The sequence below is a fragment of the Pelophylax lessonae genome (genome assembly GCF_965119305.1).
Source record: "Pelophylax lessonae genome assembly, chromosome: 6".
In the NCBI taxonomy this organism is placed as follows: Eukaryota; Metazoa; Chordata; class Amphibia; order Anura; family Ranidae; genus Pelophylax; species Pelophylax lessonae.
The window spans coordinates 331,420,765-331,444,406 of NC_138773.1; the positions used below are offsets into that span (position 1 = coordinate 331,420,765).

Below are 23,642 nucleotides of genomic sequence, written 5' to 3' on the forward strand. Positions count from 1 at the left end.
ACCAATCCTTATCCCACAACAACCCAAAATTTTCAAAATCCAATTGTCATAGGGACAGAAAGTGAGGTGAAATCTTCTGAACAGAGGGGTACAGACAGCAACACAAATGGCACAGGGGTGTTACCCCTTCCCTATGCTATCCATAATACTTGAAAATTATTATTTTGGCTGGAGCTAAACTTAAAAAACATACATGTTCCGACTTACAAACAAATTCGACTTAAGAACAAACCTACAGTCCCTATCTTGTTTGTAACCCGGGGACCGCCTGTATGTATATATATATAAATATAACCGGGGGGGGGGGGAGGGTGTCCTTTTCTTATATATAACTGGGGGCGTGTCCTTCCCCTACACACTTTACACTGACAGGTGCCCCCTCTGAACATCGGGAGGTGTGGATGATGTTGGACTCCCATCCCTGTGTCTGCACCGGATTGCGGTCTCACCTTGCGGGCGGCCTGCTGGAAACGTCGCAATGCTCGGTTCCTATTGGCCCAGAGCTCATTCAGATAAAGGTCAAACTGAGGCTGAAGAATGAGAAGCTGCGGAGGACACACAAAGGGTTATCATAGGTCATGTATATAGATGGAGGATATTATACCCAACCTCCGACTCACCTGATCTGACCTCCGCAGCACCCGCTGGGTCGCGGCGCTCACACACTGACCTCTGTATTCTCTATGAAAGTCGGGGGTTCCGTTCATCACCTGGGTCACAGAAATACAGTGATTGGGCCATCGCCATATGATGTAATGATATCCCCCCCCAACCCCACACACAGAAACAGATAGAGAGGACTCCAAATACAATGAAAGGAAATCTAAAGACAAACATTTGGGTTTTGGAAGGAGTCGGGAAGGGTAAAGCTGAAGTTTATTATACAGATGAATGTTCTCCTTGCCTGGCCAGTCAGTTTAGGTGGACAGCCATGTCTTGGTAGGGGCCCAGCCTGTCAGTTTAGGTGGACGGCCATGTCTTGGTAGGGGCCCGGCCGGTCAGTTTAGGTGGACGGCCATGTCTTGGTAGGGGTCCGGCCGGTCAGTTTAGGTGGACGGCCATGTCTTGGTAGGGGTCCGGCCGGTCAGTTTAGGTGGACGGCCATGTCTTGGTAGGGGCCCAGCCTGTCAGTTTAGGTGGACGGCCATGTCTTGGTAGGGGCCCAGCTGGTCAGTTTAGGTGGACGGCCATGTCTTGGTAGGGGCCCGGCCGGTCATTTAGGTGGACGGCCATGTCTTGGTAGGGGCCCGGCCGCTCAGTTTAGGTGGACAGCCATGTCTTGGTAGGGGCCCAGCCTGTCAGTTTAGGTGGACGGCCATGTCTTGGTAGGGGCCCGGACGGTCAGTTTAGGTGGACGGCCATGTCTTGGTAGGGGCCCGGCTGCTCAGTTTAGGTGGACGGCCATGTCTTGGTAGGGGCCTGGCCGGTCAGTTTAGGTGGACGGCCATGTCTTGATAGGGGCCCGGCCGGTCAGTTTAGGTGGACGGCCATGTCTTGGTAGGGGCCCAGCCTGTCACTTTAGGTGGACGGCCATGTCTTGGTAGGGGCCCGGCCGGTCAGTTTAGGTGGACGGCCATGTATTGGTAGGGGCTCGGCTGGTCAGTTTAGGTGAACGGCCATGTCTTGGTAGGGGCCCGCCGGTCAGTTTAGGTGGACGGCCATGTCTTGGTAGGGGCCCGGCTGGTCATTTAGGTGGACGGCCATGTCTTGGTAGGGGCCCGGCCACTCAGTTTAGGTGGACGGCCATGTCTTGGTAGGGGCCCGGCCGCTCAGTTTAGGTGGACGGCCATGTCTTGGTAGGGGCCCGGCTGCTCAGTTTAGGTGGATGGCCATGTCTTGGTAGGGGCCCGTCGGTCAGTTTAGGTGGACGGCCATGTCTTGGTAGGGGCCCGCCGGTCAGTTTAGGTGAACGGCCATGTCTTGGTAGGGGCCCGGCTGCTCAGTTTAGGTGGACGGCCATGTCTTGGTAGGGGCCCGGCTGCTCAGTTTAGGTGGACGGCCATGTCTTGGTAGGGGCCCGGCCACTCAGTTTAGGTGGACGGCCATGTCTTGGTAGGGGCCCGGCTGCTCAGTTTAGGTGGACGGCCATGTCTTGGTAGGGGCCCGGCTGCTCAGTTTAGGTGGACGGCCATGTCTTGGTAGGGGCCCGGCCACTCAGTTTAGGTGGACGGCCATGTCTTGGTAGGGGCCCGGCTGCTCAGTTTAGGTGGACGGCCATGTCTTGGTAGAGGCCCAGTTGTGCCATACCATGCCATACCATGTTCCTTGGCCTTCATTATGCTGTTTGTTCACTAAGGATCTCTAACAAACCTCTGAGGGCTTCACAGAACAGCTGTATTTATACTGATAAAATAAAACCACAAAGTGCAACGGTCCCCTGTGCTCAGGAGAAACACATGGAACTGCACAACCCAGGGGAACCCTTGATGGATACCCTTCTTGGATCAGTGAGAGGTGTGTGCGATTAGGAGGAACGGTCATTCCAGTAGAACCGGTGGGGGTTAATAATCATGCTGTGTATGCCTTATCCATGACACACACGCTGGATATCGGCTCTCTTTCTTCTGGAGTTGTTTCCATCCATTCATCTAAAGACTGAAAACTGTGCATGGTCCAGCAGGGATCCCTTCCTTGTATAGTGGATTATATCCATCTACCCATAGACTGTTAAGATTGGACTGTGATCCATTTCATTCTAAGAACTCTTATCTATGTTTGACTAGGATATGTTTGTGTCGCTTATGGCAGATTTCCGTTCGGGATAAGTCTGTGTTTAGGATTTATGCTATATGGGACGATTTAATTGTTGATCCTGACAAAGTTTTGTCTGCGCTTCTAGTACCAATTAATATCTTTTGATTTTGGGTCCTTTCACACGGGCGTTGCGTATTTCCGTTTTTCCTCCCATCCGTCTGCGGATGAAAAAACTGATGTGTGTCTATGGGATTGCGGACGTTAGCGGATGACCATCGTTTTTGCGTCTGTTCCGTTCAATTCCATTTTTTGAGATGGAAGAGAACCCCATTTTTCTTCTGTTTAAAAAAACGGAAGGGACGCAAAAACAGAGGTCAGCAGATGGTCATCCGCTAACGTCCGCAATCCCATAGACACACATTATGTCCGTTCTTCATCCGCAGACGGATGGGAGGAAAAACAGATCTAGGGAACAGACCCTACAAATGTGACATCGTGTCTGTTAAAAAAAAAAAAAAGGAATTAACCGAAAAAAAAAAAAAAAACGGACCGTGCCGTGTAAAAGAACCCTTAGGCCCCTTTCACACTGTCCTTCCTTCGGACGGACTCCGTTTATCTCAGCGGGGGATCAATCCACCGATCCCCCGCTGAGCAGGAGAATGACAGCTGTTCTCTGTGCTGTTCTCTGTGCTGTATGGGGATATGGGGAAATCGGATGGGAACGCACCGTCGGTCTGTTCTCATCCGATCCAATCCGATCCGCTGGACGGATGGAAAATAGGTTTCCATACGTTCAGATTTGACGGATCGGATCGGATGTCAGTGGACATGTCTCCTCTAACATCCGATGCCCCATAGGGATGTATGGGGGGACGGTTCAGATCCGCCAAAAAAACGGACAGGAACCGGATCTGAACGGTCCGCCTGTGTGAAAGGGGTGTATTTATACTGAGATTACATTACACACAGGGGGACTCTACTTACTAATTAGGTGACTTCTGAAGGCAATTGGTTCCCCTAGATTTTAGTTAGGGGTATCAGAGTAAAGGGGGGTGAATACAAATGCAGCCACACTTTTCACAGATTTATTTGTATCATTTATCATTTTCCTTCCACTTCACAATTATGGCCACTTTGTGTCGGTCTATCACATAAAATCCCAATAAAATACATTTATGTTTTTGGTTGTAACATGAGAAAATGTGGAAAATGTCAAGGGGTGTGAATACTTTTTCAAGGCTCTGTATGACTGAAGGGGGAGGATGGAGGGAGGATATAAGACTGAAGGGGAGGATGGAGGGAGGATATAAGACTGAAGGGAGGATATAAGACTGAAGGGAGGATATAAGACTGAAGGGGGGGATGGAGGGAGGATATAAGACTGAAGGGGGGATGGAGGGAGGATATAAGACTGAAGGGGGGATGGAGGGAGAATATAAGACTGAAGGGAGGATATAAGACTGAAGGGGAGGATGGAGGGAGGATATAAGACTGAAGGGGGGATGGAGGGAGGATATAAGACTGAAGGGGAGGATGGAGGGAGGATATAAGACTGACGGGGGGGATGGAGGGAGAATATAAGAATGAATGAGAGGATGGAGGGAGGATATAAGACTGAAGGGGGGATGGAGGGAGGATATAAGACTGAAGGGGGGGGTGGAGGAATTATATAAAAAAGACTGAAGGGGGGATGGAGGGAGGATACAAGCCTGAAGGGGGGATGGAGGGAGGATACAAGACTGAAGGGGGGGTGGAGGAAGGATATAAAAAAGACTGAAGGGGGATGGAGGGAGGATATAAGATGAAAGGAAAGGGTGGGGGTCAGATTGCACAGATCTGGTTGGTGCAGGTTAGTGAGGTGTGGACTGATCTGGTTGGTGCAGGTTAGTGAAGTATAATGAACTCTGACCTGATATTCCTCCTCTGCGCTCAGACGTTCCTCTCGTATCCGCTGACGTTGTCGGGGAGAAGCGGGGTCACTGCCCCGGTGGATCTGCCTGTGAAGTGGAGGAACGGGATGACTATGGTCTGTGATTGGATGAGACGTTCCATGGAAGCCGGCCACACAACCCATCAGTCACACAACACTTTGCGCCAGAAATGACATTTCACAGAGCAAACACTGGGAATTCTCTGGTAATTCCTGTATACAGAGCGGGAGGAGGAATGCTGGGAAATCTCTGGTAATTCCTGTATACAGAGCGGGAGGAGGAATGCTGGGAAATCGCAGCGTCTGTTTACAATCTCGCACTCTGAAGTGTTTGTTTCTCGTATCGCACTTCCCGATTAGATGGAGATCATAAACAAACATTCTACTGCTGGCTCACCCTGCACACCGCCACCCGGAACATTCATTTCCTACATGGAGGATGACCTATGGCAGTGGTAAAATCTTCTGCCTTGGGGCCCTCAGGTGTGGCCCCTGTTGTCACCAAGGGGGTATAACTAATACTAGAGGAGAAATGCAGTGTGTGGTGTGTGGGTGGCAAAGTCATCTCAAAGCACTTACTTGGTGGTGTCTGAAGAAAAAAGGCCGGATTGGGCAACAGTCTCCCGTCTTCTCCGGTCTCCTACACTGGACCCTTTACTGGTTCCTCCAAACAATGTACTGAAGACTGCCCCCATCCAACAATGTACCCCCCCCCCCCCCCCCAGTGTTATTATCCACAGCAATCACAGATATACCCCACACCGAGAGTCTCAACAGGAAACTTCTGGCTTTAAAGATTTCACCTCTAGTTCAAATCTGAAGACATCTTTTCTGTCCATCCAACCTACCAACAATTCGGTTTTGTGCTGCCAACCACTCCTCTGTCAAGTGTTCTTGTGATAGACTCACCCAGGGCAGGGGCTTTTGGAGGGGACTGCAGGCTAGCCTCCTGCCCACTGACTATGGGCCCTGGCTTTTAAGGGAACACTGCTCTGTGAGGTGTATGCTGGGGGGACCCTTGGCGTAATGTCACTTTGGATTCAAGTCCATGTCTCACACAGACTCTGGGACTCTAGGCCTGGGGTTCCTGTTAGGGCCTAGCTGCCCATTACCAATAAGGACTGCTCCACACAGTCAGACTCATAGCAGATGTTATCAGCTCAACCACCTGTCTTTCACAAATTGTCAATTGTGCTAATTAACTCACCTATTGTCTGCTAGCAAACTATTGGGGGATGTGTTTACACTTGTAATAATGTGTATTGTACTTTGTGAGCTCAAAGTCTGACCTGAAGTGGGGATATCTGATTAATCACAACATTGTCCAGGTGGCTAGCTAATTAGCTCATGTTAATTATATTCCTGTATACAGTTTGTATTGTTAGGATAATATGATCAGGAGGGGACTGTCCTCCTGTGGGATATATATTCTGTGTGAGTTTGTTCAATAAACAGTTCCAGATTTGCAGCTAAAAGGAGTTCTGCCTAGTTTCTGGTTGCAATAGGCGGCTATAATATCTGATATCTATGTTCAAGACTGGAGGAAGCAGTATACTGATGGAAGCACCCAAGCGGAGTGTGGGTCAGTTCCATTACAGTTCTCACCCTCCCAACCACTCCTCTGTCCAGTGTGCCCACCCTCCCAACCACTCTTCTGTCCAGTGCCTCCACCCTCCCAACCACTCGTCTGTCCAGTGCCTCCACTCTTCTGTCCAGTGCCTCCACCCTCCCAACCACTCTTCTGTCCAGAGCCTCTACTCTCCCAATCACTTCTCTGTCCAGTGTGCCCACCCTCTTAACCACGCTTCTGTCCAGTGCCTCCACCCTCCCAACCACTCTTCTGCCCAGTGCCTCAACCCTTCACACCGCTCTTCTGTCCAGTGCCTCTACTCTCCCAAACACTTCTCTGTCCGGTGTGCCCCCCCCTTCCAACCACTTTTCTGTCCAGTGCCTCCACCCTCCCAACCACTCTTCTGTCCAGTGCCTCCACCCTCCCAACCACTCTTCTGTCCAGTGCCTCCACCCTCCCAACCACTCTTCTGTCCAGTGCCTCCACCCTCCCAGCCACTTTTCTGTCCAGTGTTCTAATCCTCTCAGCCACTCTTCTGTCCAGTCCATCTACTCTCCCAAACACTCTTCTGTCCAGTCCATCCACCCTCCAAACTGATCCTCTGTCCAGTGCCCCCACCCTCCCAACTAATCTTCTGCTCGGTGCTCCCACACACCCTCCCAACCACTTTTCTGTCCATTGTGTCCACCATCCTAACTCTCATTCTATTTGGTTTGCCGATCCTCTCGAGTGTCTTTTAGCCTTCCCACATTTTTACATGCGTTGTTATAGGAATGGTCCGATCGTGCTAATTCCATGGATATCAGCAGATGGCATGAAGTTAGTGTGAACATTAGTAATGGGGATGCACTAGGAATGGTGGCCTGTATAGGATCACATCTGCCCGGTCCTAAACGCAGGTAGCTGCAGGTCTGAGATGACCTCCATATCTCCCAATACAGCTAAAGAGAGGAGCACAATATTCACCATCGCAGTTGATTGGCCTCCTCCTCCGCCACATTCTGCTGCACGACTTGCTGAAACAAAGTCTCCTTCTCCTGGCGAGTTTTCTTACCAGGACAGGTGAGGCCTGGCGAAGAGGAGTACAGATAGATGTGAACATGGAGAATATATTATCTCCTCTCCTTCATATAGTAATAGAGATCCTCTCACCTTCCCGCATCTCCTTCAGTCGAAGTTTCCCCGGCTGCTGGTTTAGGACGGTGGCCACAGCATGAGGATTGGAGAGATTGAGCGGAAATCGCAGATTCTGGAACTCAATGACCTGAGAGTGGTGTATAAAATAAATGTACAAAATAAACATTATATATTAAAACACACACACACACTATATTACCAAAAGTATTGGGACGCCTCCTTTACACACACATGAACTTTAATGACATCCCAGTCTTAGTCCGTAGGGTTCAATATTGAGTTGGCTCCACCCTTAGCAGATATAACAGCTTCAACTCTTCTGGGAAGGCTGTCCAAAAGGTTTAGGAGTGTCTATGGGAATGTTTCACCATTCTTCCAGAAGTGCATTTGTGAGGTCAGCCACTGATGTTGGATGAGAAGGCCTGGCTTTCAGTCTCCACTCTAATTCATCCCGAAGGTGTTCTATCGGGTTGAGGTCAGGACTCTGTGCGGGCCGGTCAAGTTTCTCCACCCCAAACTCACTCATCCATGTCTTTATGGACCTTGCTTTGTGCACTGGTGCGCAGTCATGTTGGAACAGGGAGGGGCCATCCCCAAACTCCTCCCATAAAGTTGGGAGCATGAAATTGTCCAAAATGTCTTGGTATGCTGACGCCTTAAGTGTTCCCTTTACTGAAACTAAGGGGCCAATCCCAACCCCTGAAAAACACCCCCACACCATAATCCCCCCCCTCCCCATAATCCCCCCTCCACCCAATGATTTGGACCTGTGCACAAAGCAAGGTCCATAAAGAGAGGGATGAGCGAGTTTGGGGTGGAGGAACTTGGCTGGCCTGCACAGAGTCCTGACCTCAACCCGACAGAACCTTTTGGGATGAATTAGAGCGCAGTCTACGAGCCAGGCCTTCCCATCCAACATCAGTGCCTGACCTCACAAATGAGCTTCTGGAAGAATGGTCAAACATTCCCATAGACACTCCTAAACCTTGTGGACGGCCTTCCCAGAAGAGTTGAAGCTGTTATAGCTGCAAAGGGCGGAGCCAACTCAATATTGAACCCTACGGACTAAGACTGGGATGTCATTAAAGTTCATGTGTGTAAAGGCCGGCGTCCCAATACTTTTGGTTTTATATATACACACACACACACACACACACATATGGAGTCACATTGTGTTGTGATTGGTTAGCATTAGACAGATGTGAATGTACAACAATCCCGCTGAGCACCATTCATGGTGACGTACCCGCCGTGACGCGTTCTGCTGCAGGGATTGTAAATGTCTCTTCTTGCGGGAGATTCTCAGTGCCGTTCTCTCTGGGCCCTTCAGGCTCATCTTGGAGGAAGCATCAACTTTTTCAGACTCTTCCTTCCTTTTAGAGACAAGAGAGTCACCATTAGAGGAACCCAACCTCTGTCCATACCGAGAGTCACCATTAGAGGAACCCAACCTCTGTCCATACCGAGAGTCACCATTAGAGGAACCCAACCTCTGTCCATACCGAGAGTCACCATTAGAGGAACCCAACCTCTGTCCATACCGAGAGTCACCATTAGAGGAACCCAACCTCTGTCCATACCGAGAGTCACCATTAGAGGAACCCAACCTCTGTCCATACCGAGAGTCACCATTAGAGGAACCCAACCTCTGTCCATACCGAGAGTCACCATTAGAGGAACCCAACCTCTGTCCATACCGAGAGTCACCATTAGAGGAACCCAACCTCTGTCCATACCGCACGTGGCGTAACATTGGCTCTTTGGGAATATACGTACCCAGCAGAGAGATTGGGGGAACACGTCCCGGTGAAGACACAGCTGTATGGTTTGGCATTAAACTCAGAAATCAGTAATTCCAGGCTGATCTGAGCCGTTCCATAGCTGGATGGGGTGAATGTGACCTCCACATCGACTCCACCATTCCCAGAAATAATTCCTGAAACAGATTGGAAACTCTTTGTAAATCCGAACAATTATCACATCGACCCTCACACACTCTGCGTCCAGCTATACGCCCCCCTCTGGATGCAGAGGGTACTGCAACCCCTTCCCCCCTCCTAGTGCACCCCTATTGGACTTTCCCAACCCACCCCACTGAAACATGTTTATAAAAGTGATTAAGTTTACATCTACATTAATGATTAACTCCAGGCAAACGTTTCATGTTCCTTTATACATTCCAGGAAAAAGTCATAAAATCATTTTTCAACTGAGCCGCTTTAAACTTCCTGAAATCTCTAAAATGGAGTTCCCATATGCCAGCTGGAAGCGGAAATAAGGCTTGCAGTGGGTGTGTCTAATCTGTAAGATGAGGCGTACGAGGTAAAGCTACTTAGGGGGTATTCTAGGTTGGGGAAATCTCAGGGTGGGATATCTACAGGTATTCCAGAGAGAAGGAAGGGGGCGGGGCAGTGGCACAGAGTTGGCAGAATTGCACCCTTGTTATGTTATGCAGATATATAACAAAGCTGGGATGGAGATCACATGACAACGTGTGCCAATCTACACATATTCTGGGGGTCTCTATGGCTGATTGGTAAAGGAGGACTCCGCACTTTCCTATATTGTATATGGAGATTCTGGGGATTGTAGTCGGTGTGGATCAGTACAATGTAACAGAATGGATGGAAACTCTGTGCTGGCTCTGGTAAGTCTGAAACAAAGTATCCAAAGTAATGAAAGTGACAACATTTCCAATATCATTGTATACAATGTGCGGAATGTGGAGGGAAATGACTTCCCACAGATAGATCAGAATAAGGAAATCCCGATACAGCGCCGTCCGACAAGGGAGATCTACAATGAACTATGAGGAGTCACCTATATATATATATATATAGATAGGAGAGATGGATGTTTGTGGTGATCCAGTGGAAGGATGGATGGTGAGATGGGATCGGATTCTGATTCGCAGACATGGATCTCTGTGCTCAGATACAATCTCAGCCACTTCATTAGGTCTCCTAATTAGGTTGTCACTGACTTTGATTGACAGCACTGGGAGCCAATGACTGGAGAGAAGGAGAGAAGAGCTGCAGATGTGCACAGCGCTTCATTCAATGAAGGCTCAGGTAAGTAAGAGAAGGGATGCCGACACCTAAACATTTTTTACCTTCATGCAAAGAATCCATTAAAGGTAAAAATGTTGAGGCTTTCCAACCACTTTAAGAGGATCCAGCAAGGGGGTCCCATAGACCGGATTCTAATAAAGCTTATATCACAGAGTTCCCGAAAATCATAATCATTCTAGTGATTGTAGTGAATTATAGACCTACACTCACCGGACACTTTATTATTAGGTACCCCTGTTCAATTGCCTACTAACACAAGTTGCTAATCAGCCAATCACATGGCAGCAACTCAATGCATTTAGGCATCCAGACTCCAGCGGGGAACTTTGATGGGTACCCTGATGTAAGGGGGGGGGGGTAACTCTGATGGGGACCCTGATGTAAAGGGGGGGGGGGAATTCTGATGGGGACCCTGAAGTAAGAGGGAGCCTCTGACAGGGACCCTATAGTAAGGGGTTGCCTCTGATGGGGACCCTGAAGGGGGGCCTCTGATGGGGACCTTGAAGTAAGTGGGGGCCTCTGACGGGACCCTGAAGTAAGGGGGGCCTCTGACGGGACCCTGAAGTAAGGGGGGCCTCTGACAAGGACCCTGATGTAAGGGGGGGGCCTCTGACAAGGACCCTGATGTAAGGGGGGGGCCTCTGACAAGGACCCTGATGTAAGGGGGGGGCCTCTGACAAGGACCCTGATGTAAGGGGGGGGGCCTCTGACAAGGACCCTGATGTAAGGGGGGGGGCCTCTGACAAGGACCCTGATGTAAGGGGGGGCCTCTGACAAGGACCCTGATGTAAGGGGGGCCTCTGACAGGGACTCCGATTTAAAGGGGGGGTTTGGTTGAAGACTCTGAAGAAGACCCTGATGAAAGTAGGACTCCCGATTGGGGGGGGGGACTGCAAGGGAACTGTGATGTAAAGGGGACTCTAATGAGGACCCTGATGTGGGGGGGGGCTCTGATGGGGACCCTGATGTAAGGGGGGGGTTGGTTGAGGACTCTGAAGGAGACCCTGATGTAAGGGCGGGGGGTCTTGCAAGGACCCTGATATAAGAGGGGGCACCAAAGGGGACTCTGATGTAAGGGGAGGGGGGTTTGGTTGAGGACTCTGAAGGAGACTCTGATGAAAGTGGGACTCCTGATGGGGGGACTGCAATGGAACTGTGATGTAAGAGGGAAGCTCCTTAGACAGACTCTGATAAGGGAGGAGGGGACTGATGTAAGGGGGACTCTAATGGGAACCTAGATGTAAAGGGTAGGGGGTCTTTTAAGGTAGACTCTGATGTATGATAGACTGATGTAAGGGAGGCTCTGATGTAAGGGAAGGGGGGACTCTCTTGGGGACTTTGCTCTGTGAAGTTGGTTCTTTTTTCTTCCTAATCATATAATGCCGATTGATTATTCATTGATTTATAAAACCCATTTTATAGGCTGGTGAAGATCTGTAAAATGTATGATGTGGCCCCTGTAGTGCCAAGTATGGGGCCCCGACTCTATAATCCCCCCCATCCCAGCTCGGTATTCTAGAAGTGATTGGCTGATGGACGGCAGCAATTCTCTGGAAATCTGGAAAATAAATGGAGGTGAATTATCGCTCTGCGGACATCATGTGACTCTATCTGGTTAGACGGATCAGTAATGAACCTCCAGATATTGGACGATGTCGGTAAATGAGCTTCTCTGACACTAATTAGGATGATAATCGGGGGATGGGGACACTTCGTTATACCTCCTACAGTGAAATGTAGAAATAAACTTGTAGAGAACGTCTAATGAGCTCCAATCAATCCAGATAATTCCCCCAATTGTATCTGGAAGTGAAGGGCGCTTCATCAATGTTATAAGAAAAGTAAAAAAGTGACACCAGCCCATCAATTCCACACCAGGAGGCACGGAGAACCTCACACCCCCCTATTCCATGGAAGCGGACTCTCCTACAATGGGGCCCCGTATGGCGTGACACCGCAGAGCGCACAATTCTCACACTCCGCCACTGATTGATGGTCGGGGAACGGTGGCAGCGCTGACACTCCGGCTGTAAAAGCTTCAAAACATTTTACAGATAATCAATAAATGAGAACTTCCAGAACTTTCCACTGAAGGTTATTTCTGCATCCAGCAATGAATACAGATCTGCTGACTCAGTGATTGGCTCAATGGCCTTGCAGCCCCGGAGTCCCAGGAACAATTCCCACCAGAACTCCATCTGCATCCAATCTTCTCCAACACTGAGCTCCTCCAACATTCCGATTATTATTATTATTATTATTATTATTATTATGTGACCGGCTCAGAGTTCTCTGTACAGCACTGCAGTATATAGCAGAGATATATATAAATATACTCTGACTGGCCAAAAGAAAAAGGCACCACCTGGAATAACTCAGCAACCAACTACACTAATCATACAGAGACTCTCCTATTGGATATTACTGGATGTGCCCAAAGAATGAGGTCAGCTGACTCCCTGAATATACGGAATGAGGTCAGCTGACTCCCTGAATATACGGAATGAGGTCAGCTGACTCCCTGAATATACGGAATGAGCAGATTATTCCATCAATGGATTCTTTCTCCCCTGATTTTTTTTTTTTTTTTTTAAAGCTCGTAGCGTGTGCAACACACTCAAAAGACTCCACCCGGTGCATAAAAAAGTGCACACACACAAAGTGAGAACACAAAAAAGCACAGGGTGTGCGACAAGGTATGGTCTTCCCTCCGAAGAGGTAGGACCCGAAATCTCAATCCCCCGGGGCGCAAGACTCCTGACAGGGACATAAGGTACTCATGGTCTGTCTGGCCGAAACCAGACCGACCCCGTTCTTCAGGGGGACTGCCGAAACAGCCCCCACCGAGTACTAAGTAGGGCTCCCCCGAAGGGAGACCCCATGGGAGAGGGCGAACTAAGCCAAAAGGCCATATCCACCCCCTCCCAAAACTTAAGGCTGGGCCCGAGGACCCACACACTCCAGTCTGTGCAAATAAAGAAAAAAGGTGAAAGTGCAGTGACGGACTCCAAAGAAAAGGACAAACAAACACAAAGGTGGGGAAAGGGAAGTGGGGAAAGTGCTTTGGTGCCATGTGAGGGACCAAGGCAGGCCTTCCAGCCGGAATATAAAATTCCTCTGGTGCAAGCCAAAAGGCCGTCCCAAGAGGCCGGTGTGAAAAAGGTGTGCATAGTGCAGTGACCAAGGTGCCAAAAGAACTCACAGCGAGCTGCCCCTCACCAGTGAGAAATTAAGGCACCCCTGGGCTGCCACCCCAGGGGCACTTACACTACGGGCTCTTTCAATCTCAGCCCCCGGCCAGACCAAATGTAGCCTATCCCCACCAGCAGACATCAGAACCTGGACAGCTTGGGGAGAGCTTACCTACCACTGGGGACAGGCCCTCTACAAGCCAGATCAACCCAGGAGAGAAAGCCCCCCCCTCGCCATCCTGTTCCTCAGTCCATTACATCCAGGAGCAGTTCCACCGGCCCCCCCAAACCGGCTTTCCCGCCCCCTTCAAACTGGTTAGGACAGTTCAACCCATTCGAATCAGAAGGCGGCGGGCCCCACATGCTTTCCCAGATGACCTACTCCCCATACCTCAATACTTAGAGCGCTCCGGGTTTCGGTCATACTGGTACTAGCTAAGGCCCATACCAACTGATAAGAACAGATACTACACTTGATCTTAGCCAAAAGGCCGAGAAGCGATTCTTTCTCCCCTGATGGGACAGGAATATTCCAAGATGACAATGCCAGGATTCATCGGGGTCACACTGTGAAAGAGGGGTTCAGGGAGGAGGAGACATCATTGTCACCCATGGATTGGCCACCACAGAGCCCAGATCTTACCCCATGGAGAATGTTTGGGATGTGCGGGAGAAGGCTTTGCACTCTGACTCTCCCATCATCAATACAAGATGAATAATAAATCCAACACTGGAGGGAAATAAATCTGTGACATTGCAGAAGATTATCGAATCACACAGGGAATGCCGTAATCAGAGCCAATGAAATATTACAGGGTGATTTTTTTTTTTTTTTTGGTGGCGACATTTTTTGGCCAGGCAGTGTATAATAATACGGTGTGACTGGGGGGGGGGGGGGGGTGGTCCTCCTTCCCTCCGTCCCAGGGCGGCACATACCTGAAGTCGGGGGGGGCACATACCTGAAGTCGGGGCGGCACATACCTGAAGTCGGGGGGGGGGCACATACCTGAAGTCGGGGGGCGGCACATACCTGAAGTCGGGGGGGCGGCACATACCTGAAGTCGGGGGGGCGGCACATACCTGAAGTCGGGGGGGCGGCACATACCTGAAGTCGGGGGGGGGGCACATACCTGAAGTCGGGGCGATGTGGAAATCTTTGTGCTCTTCTTTACAAACAATGCGAAATTCAAAATCAACCGGACAGCTGCTGCGCAGCGGGATGACGTGCTGAGAGCTGTGGAGAAACACAAAACTTCTTATAGACAGAAATACGAGAGACAGCAGATATGTAACATGCAACGCTCCACACCGCTCACACACAGGGGGGCGCTCCGCACCGCTCACACACAGGGGGGGCGCTCTGCACCGCTCACACACAGGGGGGGGGGGGCTCTGCACCGCTCACACACACAGGGGGGGGGCTCTGCACCACTCACATAGGGGGGGCGCTCCGCACCACTCACACACCTCCCCCCCGATATTCTCTCTAATCCCCCCAATATGCTCTCATATCCCCCCCAGATATTCTCTCTGATACCCCCCCATATTCACTAACATCCCCCTCCCGATATTCTCTCCCATTCCCCCCCCACCTGATATTCCCTCATATAACCCCCCCCCCCCGATATTGTCTCCCCCCCACCTGATATTCTCTCACATCCCCCACCTGATATTCTCTCACTTTTCCCCCCCCACCTGATATTCTTTCTGATCCCCGCCCCCCTGATATTCTCTCCCATCCCCCCCACCTGTTATTCCCTCACACCCCCCCCCCCCCTCGATATTCTCTCCCATTCCCCACCACCTGATATTCTCTCACTTTTTCCCCCCACCTGATATTCCCTCACACCCCCCATCTGATATTTCTTTCTGATCCCTCCCCCCCCCCCCATCTAATATTTTCTCACACCCCCCCCACCTGATATTCTCTCTGTTCCCCCCCCCCCACCTGATATTCTCTCACATCCCCCCCCGATATTCTCTCCCATCCCCCCCACCTGATATTTCCTCACATCCCCCCCCTGATATTCTCTCTGTCCACCCCCCCCCCTCCTGATATTCTCTCATTTCTCCCCCCCACCTGATATTCTCTCATTTGCCCCCCCCCCCACCTGATATTCTCTCATTTGCCCCCCCCCCCACCTGATATTCTCTCATTTCTCCCCCCCACCTGATATTCTCTCATTCCCCCCACCTGATATTCTCTTATTTCTCCCCCCCCACCTGATATTCTCTTATTTCTCCCCCCCACCTGATATTCTCTCATTTCTCCCCCCCCACCTGATATTCTCTCATTTGCCCCCCCCCACCTGATATTCTCTCATTCTCCCCCCCACCTGATATTCCCTCACATCCCCCCCGATATTCTCTCTGTTCCCCCCCGCCTGATATTCTCTCACATCCCCCCCCGATATTCTCTCAGATTCCCCCCCCCCAATATTCTTTCTGAATCCCCCCCCCCCCCATGTTCTCTCTTATCCCCCCCACCTGATATTCTCACACATTCCGCTCATCCCTAATATCCTCTTTTATTCCAAACCCCCCCCCCCCAATTTTCTCTCTGATCCCCGCCCCCAATATTCTCTCCGATTCCCCCCACCTGATATTCTCTCTGATCCCCCCCGCATATTCTCTCTGACACCCCCTCCCCGAGTATTCTTTTGGATTCTTCCCCTCATTTATTCTCCCTAGCCCCCCTGATGTTCTTTCCGATTCCCCCCATCCCCTCTCCCCCCCCACCCCCCCCCCCCGATATTCTCTCCTATTCACCTTACATGGCTGCTGTCTGTCAGATGTGGAAAATGAGCAGCTGGATGTCTGTTATTAGTGCTGAGATTTATGATCCCCATTTCCTGCCGTTGGCTCCCCGCCATTCCCACTTCACCCAACTCCGAGAGCCGGCTTCCTGAGTCCCGGGAGATGGAGGACTCCGGGGGGGGGGCTCTCATCACACCCAGAATATCACTCTTCATATACGGGGGGGGGGGGCTCTCATCACACCCAGAATATCACTCTTCATATACGGGGGGCTCTCATCCCAGAATATCACTCTTTATATATGGGGGGGGGGCTCTCATCACACCCAGAATATCACTCTTCATATACGGGGGGGGGGGCTCTCATCACACCCAGAATGTCACTCTTCATATACGGGGGGGGGGCTCTCATCACACCCAGAATATCACTCTTCATATACGGGGGGGGGGGCTCTCATCACACCCAGAATATCACTCTTCATATACGGGGGGGGGGGCTCTCATCCTAGAATATCAATCTTTATATATGGGGGGGGGGCTCTCATCCTAGAATATCAATCTTTATATATGGGGGGGGGGCTCTCATCCTAGAATATCAATCTTTATATATGGGGGGGGGGGGCTCTCATCCCAGAATATCACTCTTTATATATGGGGGGGGGGGCTCTCATCACACCCAGAATATCACTCTTCATATACGGGGGGGGGGCTCTCATCACACCCAGAATATCACTCTTCATATACGGGGGGGGGCTCTCATCACATCCAGAATATCACTCTTCATATACGGGGGGGGGGGCTCTCATCACACCCAGAATATCACTCTTCATATACGGGGGGGCTCTCATCACACCCAGAATATCACTCTTCATATACGGGGGGGGGGGGGGGCTCTCATCACACCCAGAATATCACTCTTCATATACGGGGGGCTCTCATCCCAGAATATCACTCTTTATATATGGGGGGGGGGCTCTCATCACACCCAGAATATCACTCTTCATATACGGGGGGGGGGGCTCTCATCACACCCAGAATGTCACTCTTCATATACGGGGGGGGGGCTCTCATCACACCCAGAATATCACTCTTCATATACGGGGGGGGGGGCTCTCATCACACCCAGAATATCACTCTTCATATACGGGGGGGGGGGCTCTCATCCTAGAATATCAATCTTTATATATGGGGGGGGGGCTCTCATCCTAGAATATCAATCTTTATATATGGGGGGGGGGCTCTCATCCTAGAATATCAATCTTTATATATGGGGGGGGGGGGCTCTCATCCCAGAATATCACTCTTTATATATGGGGGGGGGGGCTCTCATCACACCCAGAATATCACTCTTCATATACGGGGGGGGGGCTCTCATCACACCCAGAATATCACTCTTCATATACGGGGGGGGGCTCTCATCACATCCAGAATATCACTCTTCATATACGGGGGGGGGGCTCTCATCACACCCCAGAATATCACTCTTCATATACGGGGGGCTCTCATCACACCCAGAATATCACTCTTCATATACGGGGGGGGGGGGGGGCTCTCATCACACCCAGAATATCACTCTTCAAATACGGGGGGGGGGGGGGGCTCTCATCACACCAGAATATCACTCTTCATATACGGGGGGGCTCTCATCCTAGAATATCAATCTTTATATATGGGGGGGGGGGGGCTCTCATCCTAGAATATCAATTCTTTATATATGGGGGGGGGGGCTCTCATCCTAGAATCTTTATATATGGGGGGGGCTCTCATCCTAGAATATCAATCTTTATATATAGGGGGGGGGCTCTCATCCTAGAATATCAATCTTTATATATAGGGGGCTCTCATCACATCCAGAATATCACTCTTCATATACGGGGGGGGGGGCTCTCATCACACCCAGAATATCAATCTTTATATAGGGGGGGATCTTATCCCAGAATATCACTTTTCATATACGGCTTATAGACACCCCTGCTAAAAGTCTCCCAGGGGGAGTCAATGTATGAGGTATAGGGGGGTTAACTGGGGCCCTTAATGTCACTGAAGGGCCACACATAATATTAACAGGAGACGGTCAGAGACTGCAGACACGCTACGGGAGACGGTCAGAGACTGCAGACACGCTACAGGAGACGGTCAGAGACTGCAGACACGCTACGGGAGACGGTCAGAGACTGCAGACACGCTACAGGAGACGGTCAGAGACTGCAGACACGCTACGGGAGACGGTCAGAGACTGCAGACACACTACTGGAGACGGTCAGAGACTGCAGACACGCTACGGGAGACGGTCAGAGACTGCAGACACACTACTGGAGACGGTCAGAGACTGCAGACACGCTACGGGAGACGGTCAGAGACTGCAGACACGCTACGGGAGACGGTCAGAGACTGCAGACAAGCTACTTCATGTACCATTTAATTCCCAGAATCCATCTGCCCTTAGCTAAGGCATGCAGACAGGAGGTTGTGCTTAGCTGAGAAAGCCCCCCCCCCCCCCCCCCCCCCACAAACTCTCCTGGGATGTATGACATCATTGTGGCCTAGGCCAAAAACCACGAAGACACTGAAAAAAGTGTAAAGTAATATAATAAGAAAATTCCTATTGATTTACTAATGATGGCAGCATCAGGATCAGGACAGAGTTCATGCTGATTGAGAGAGTTTACTTTAATAACTGCCCCCTGTTCTACAATAACAATGGCACCTAATAATTGTATGTAGCACCCTCCTAGGTTGGTGCTAGTGAGGACATGGCTTGGTTTGGCGGGGGTGAATGTACCACCCTCCTAGGTAGGTGCTAGTGAGGACATGGCTCAGTTTGGCAGGGGGTGAGTGTAGCACCCTCCTAGGTAGGTGCTAGTGAGGACATGGCTTTGTTTGGCGGGGGTGAATGTAGCACCCTCCTAGGTAGGTGCTAGTGAGGACATGGCTCAGTTTGGCAGGGGTTGAATGTACCACCCTCCTAGGTAGGTGCTAGTGAGGACATGGCTCAGTTTGGCGGGGGGGTGAGTGTAGCACCCTCCTAGGTAGGTGCTAGTGAGGACATGGCTCGGTTTGGCGGGGGGTGAATGTAGCACCCTCCTAGGTAGGTGCTAGTGAGGACATGGCTCAGTTTGGCAGGGGGGGGGGGGTGAGTGTAGCACCCTCCTAGGTAGGTGCTAGTGAGGACATGGCTCAGTTTGGCAGGGGGGGGGGTGAGTGTAGCACCCTCCTAGGTAGGTGCTAGTGAGTACATGGCTCAGTTTGGCAGGGGTTGAATGTACCACCCTCCTAGGTAGGTGCTAGTGAGGACATGGCTTGGTTTGGCAGGGGGGGGGGGGGTGAATGTACCACCCTCCTAGGTAGGTGCTAGTGAGGACATGGCTCGGCTTGGTGGGGGGTGAATGTAGCACCCTCCTAGGTAGGTGCTAGTGAGGACATGGCTCAGTTTGGCGGGGGGGGGGGGGGTGAGTGTAGTACCCTCCTCAGTAGGTGCTAGCGAGGACATGGCTTGGTTTGGCGGGGGGGGGGGGTGAATGTAGCACCCTCCTAGGTAGGTGCTAGTGAGGACATGGCTCGGATTGGCAGGGGGTGAATGTAGCACCCTCCTAGGTAGGTGCTAGTGAGGACATGGCTCAGTTTGGCGGGGGGTGAATGTAGCACCCTCCTAGGTTGGTGCTAGTGAGGACATGGCTCGGTTTGGCGGGGGGTGAATGTAGCACCCTCCTAGGTAGGTGCTAGTGAGGACATGGCTCGGTTTGGGGGGGGGGGGGGTGAATGTACCACCCTCTTAGGTAGGTGCTAGTGAGGACATGGCTCGGTTTGGCGGGGGGATGAGTGTAGCACCCTCCTAGGTAGGTGCTAGTGAGGACATGGCTCGGTTTGGGGGGGGGGTGAATGTACCACCCTCCTAGGTTGGTGCTAGTCAGGACATGGCTCAGTTTGGCGGGGTGGGGGTGAATGTAGCACCCTCCTAGGTAGGTGCCAGTGAGGACATGGCTCGGTTTGGTGGGGGGTGAATGTACCACCCTCCTAGTTAGGTGCTAGTGAGAGAGTATAGTTTTGGCTGTCTGCCCATCAGAGGAACAGAAGGGAAATCCATAAGCTTTCTGCTTATCAGTGAGTGAGGTCTGCTCATGGTGCTCAGTGTGTGATTCATCTGGTCTGGGAGTGTCCAAACTGGTCCAATAGGGAGGCATATTGGACAGTGGAGGAAACCAGACCAATGGGCACACAGGCTTTGATACAGCCCCAGTGATTGGCACAGACAGGCTGTCTCGGTGCATTCTGGGGTGTGATATAAAAGCCAGGAGCACATGTGCTCGGCGTCTTTGGCTGGTAAACAGAGTCCCGGAAAGAGGGCGACGGCTGTCTCCTCCTCTGCATTGGTGGCATGTGGTCACAGGCGGTCAACCTGGTGAGCCAGAAGGAAGGAGCGGAACCCAGAGGTCCAGGAGAGCTGACTAGAGGGGTTGAGACACTGGAGACCCCGGAAAAACAGTATTGTGAGTACAGGGAATCATGTCTGAGGGCCTGACCTGTGAGGGGGCCACCCTGGAATAGAGTAGTCAGAAGACGGGTGTCAGCTGGTGCAATGAAAGGGGGTGCTAGGCGATTACCCTGAAGATAGTTGCTCAATCAAGTCTTCATTACAGAGACTACCTTAAATTCATCTAGTGGCAAGACGAATCTGCAGCCTGGCTGTACCTTCAGATAGGAGTCCTCATCAACTGTGAACACTCATCCCTTCTCCCATCCCCATTTATAATAAAACAACTACAACCCCTAGACTGATAATTGACTGAGCCGGAGAGTATAGGGTTAAATTTGTGTATGCAGTTGCTAATGGTAACCCAGAGGGACCCAAAAAAAGGTGAAGAATTCCGCAGTCCTCAAGGGGGCAGTGCTACATGAACAAGCTAAAGATAAAAGCTGATTGGCTCTCATGCACAGCTGCACCAGATTCTGAACTCTTCAGTTTTAGTAAATTCCCCCCCAATGAAGAAGAGTCCCCCCCCCCCCCAGGAATGAGGTACACATTACACATTTGGCCTTCTTTGCACACTGTATTGTTAAAATGTGTATTTAGAATGAACCCGTCCTGGCCGGATCATGGCAGCCTGTGCTGTGATCCTCATAGTGCTCCCGAAAATCTGATCCCCATTAGCAGTGATCCCATTGTACTCCATGTTTACCATCAGTGTCAGGATATGAATGGAAAGTGTTCACCTTCTTGTAGAAATAAGAGGAGCAATCAGCAGGACCCCCCCTCCATCCCCCAGAGAGGGGCAGTTTATCCAGCCGCCTTTTGTCTGGGGCTTTTAGTGCACAATGACCCCCGGGGGTCACATCCTGCCATTACCAGCCGCTACATTGTACATTCCAGTTTATGGCAGCTGATAGGAATACAGAGCAAACAGACAGAGAAAATCAATATTTGTCATTTCATTTGTGGCTGTGAGGGACGCTGGTATCCCGACTCACCTCCGACCCAGAGATGCCGCATGGAAGTCAATGTGAGATGGAAGGTCCAGGAGATTGGAGGCCGGGTAGGCATGGAGAGGCACCAGGAGGGTCTCATCACCCTGGGAACACAGCAATGCCGGGGGAGGGGGAGGGGAGAGGACAATCGCTCATTAGAAGTGATCACCAGGATATTATTATTATTATTATATATCACACAATTATCTGATGATGAATGATCCATTCTCAGATCAAACCCCCCAAATCTACTTCTTATAGTTCACACATAACGGGTTCACGGAGTTTGTTCAATAAATGACGTAATACCGACCAATGACCATCTTCTGGCTCCGTTATGATTGGTCATTGTGGGATGATGCAGAGCTTTGTTACATACGGTTATTTTGTATCACATATTTATAAAGGAGGCGAATCATATAAAACCACATGGCCCTGCATTGAATGTTCGGTGAATGTCAGGTTTTCTGAATGTTTGTAACAAGAAAGGATCTACAATGGGTTCAGACAGACTGTGGAGGAGTGGAAGTAAAATCTAACCAGAGGCACCACCAATCTAAACCGAGGCGCCACCAATCTAACCAGAGGAGCCACCACCAATCTAACCAGAGGCACCACCAATCTAACCAGAGGAGCCACCAATCTAACCAGAGGAGCCACCACCAATCTAACCAGAGGCACCACCAATCTAACCAGAGGAGCCACCACCAATCTAACCAGAGGCACCACCAATCTAACCAGAGGAGCCACCACCAATCTAACCAGAGGCACCACCAATCTAACCAGAGGCACCACCAATCTAACCAGAGGAGCCACCACCAATCTAACCAGAGGCACCACCAATCTAACCAGAGGAGCCACCACCAATCTAACCAGAGGAGCCACCAATCTAACCAGAGGCACAACAAGGCACCACCAACCTAACCAGAGGAGCCACCAATCTAACCAGAGACACCAACAACCAATCTAACCAGAGGCCCCACCAATCACCAGAGGCCCCACCAATCACCAGAGGCACCACCAATCACCAGAGGCACCTCCAATTTAACCGGAGGCACAACAAGGCACCACCAATCTAATCAGAGGCACCACCAATCTAATCAGAGGCACCTCCAATCTAATCAGAGGCACCACCAATCTAATCAGAGGCACCACCAATCTAACCAGAGGCACCACCAATCTAACCAGAGGCACCTCCAATCTAACCAGAGGCGCCTCCAATCTAACCAGAGGCGCCTCCAATCTAACCAGAGGCGCCTCCAATCTAACCAGAGGCGCCTCCAATCTAACCAGAGGCGCCTCCAATCTAACCAGAGGCGCCTCCAATCTAACCAAAGGCGCCTCCAATCTAACCAAAGGCACCTCCAATCTAACCAAAGGCACCTCCAATCTAACCAGAGACACCACCAATCACCAGAGACACCACCAATCTAAACCGAGGCGCCACCAATCTAACCAGAGGAGCCACCACCAATCTAACCAGAGGCGCCACCAATCTAACCAGAGGCACCACCAATCTAACCAGAGGCACAACAAGGCACCACCAATCTAACCAGAGACACCAACAACCAATCTAAGCAGAGGCCCCACCAATCACCAGAAGCACCACCAATCACCAGAGGCACCTCCAATTTAACCGGAGGCACAACAAGGCACCACCAATCTAATCAGAGGCACCACCAATCTAACCAGAGGCACCACCAATCTAACCAGAGGCGCCTCCAATCTAACCAGAGGCACCACCACCAATCTAACCAGAGGCGCCACCAATCTAACCAGAGGAGCCACCAATCTAACCAGAGGCGCCACCAATCTAACCAGAGGCGCCAC

General features: G+C 50.9%; 1 protein-coding gene across 1 annotated transcript in view; it reads right to left on the bottom strand.

The window, feature by feature from the left end:
* CFAP221 (cilia and flagella associated protein 221) overlaps positions 1–23,642 on the bottom strand; it is a 51,165-nt gene that overhangs the window by 19,937 nt on the left and 7,586 nt on the right. The window contains exons 5-13 of the mRNA XM_082261922.1: positions 21,816–21,916; positions 14,724–14,827; positions 9,108–9,267; positions 8,578–8,704; positions 7,347–7,458; positions 7,161–7,263; positions 4,604–4,691; positions 621–710; positions 450–545 (exon numbers count right to left, since the gene is read on the bottom strand). Coding sequence (XP_082118048.1) covers positions 450–545; positions 621–710; positions 4,604–4,691; positions 7,161–7,263; positions 7,347–7,458; positions 8,578–8,704; positions 9,108–9,267; positions 14,724–14,827; positions 21,816–21,916 — 981 coding nt within the window. The remainder of the gene's footprint in view (positions 1–449; positions 546–620; positions 711–4,603; positions 4,692–7,160; positions 7,264–7,346; positions 7,459–8,577; positions 8,705–9,107; positions 9,268–14,723; positions 14,828–21,815; positions 21,917–23,642) is intronic.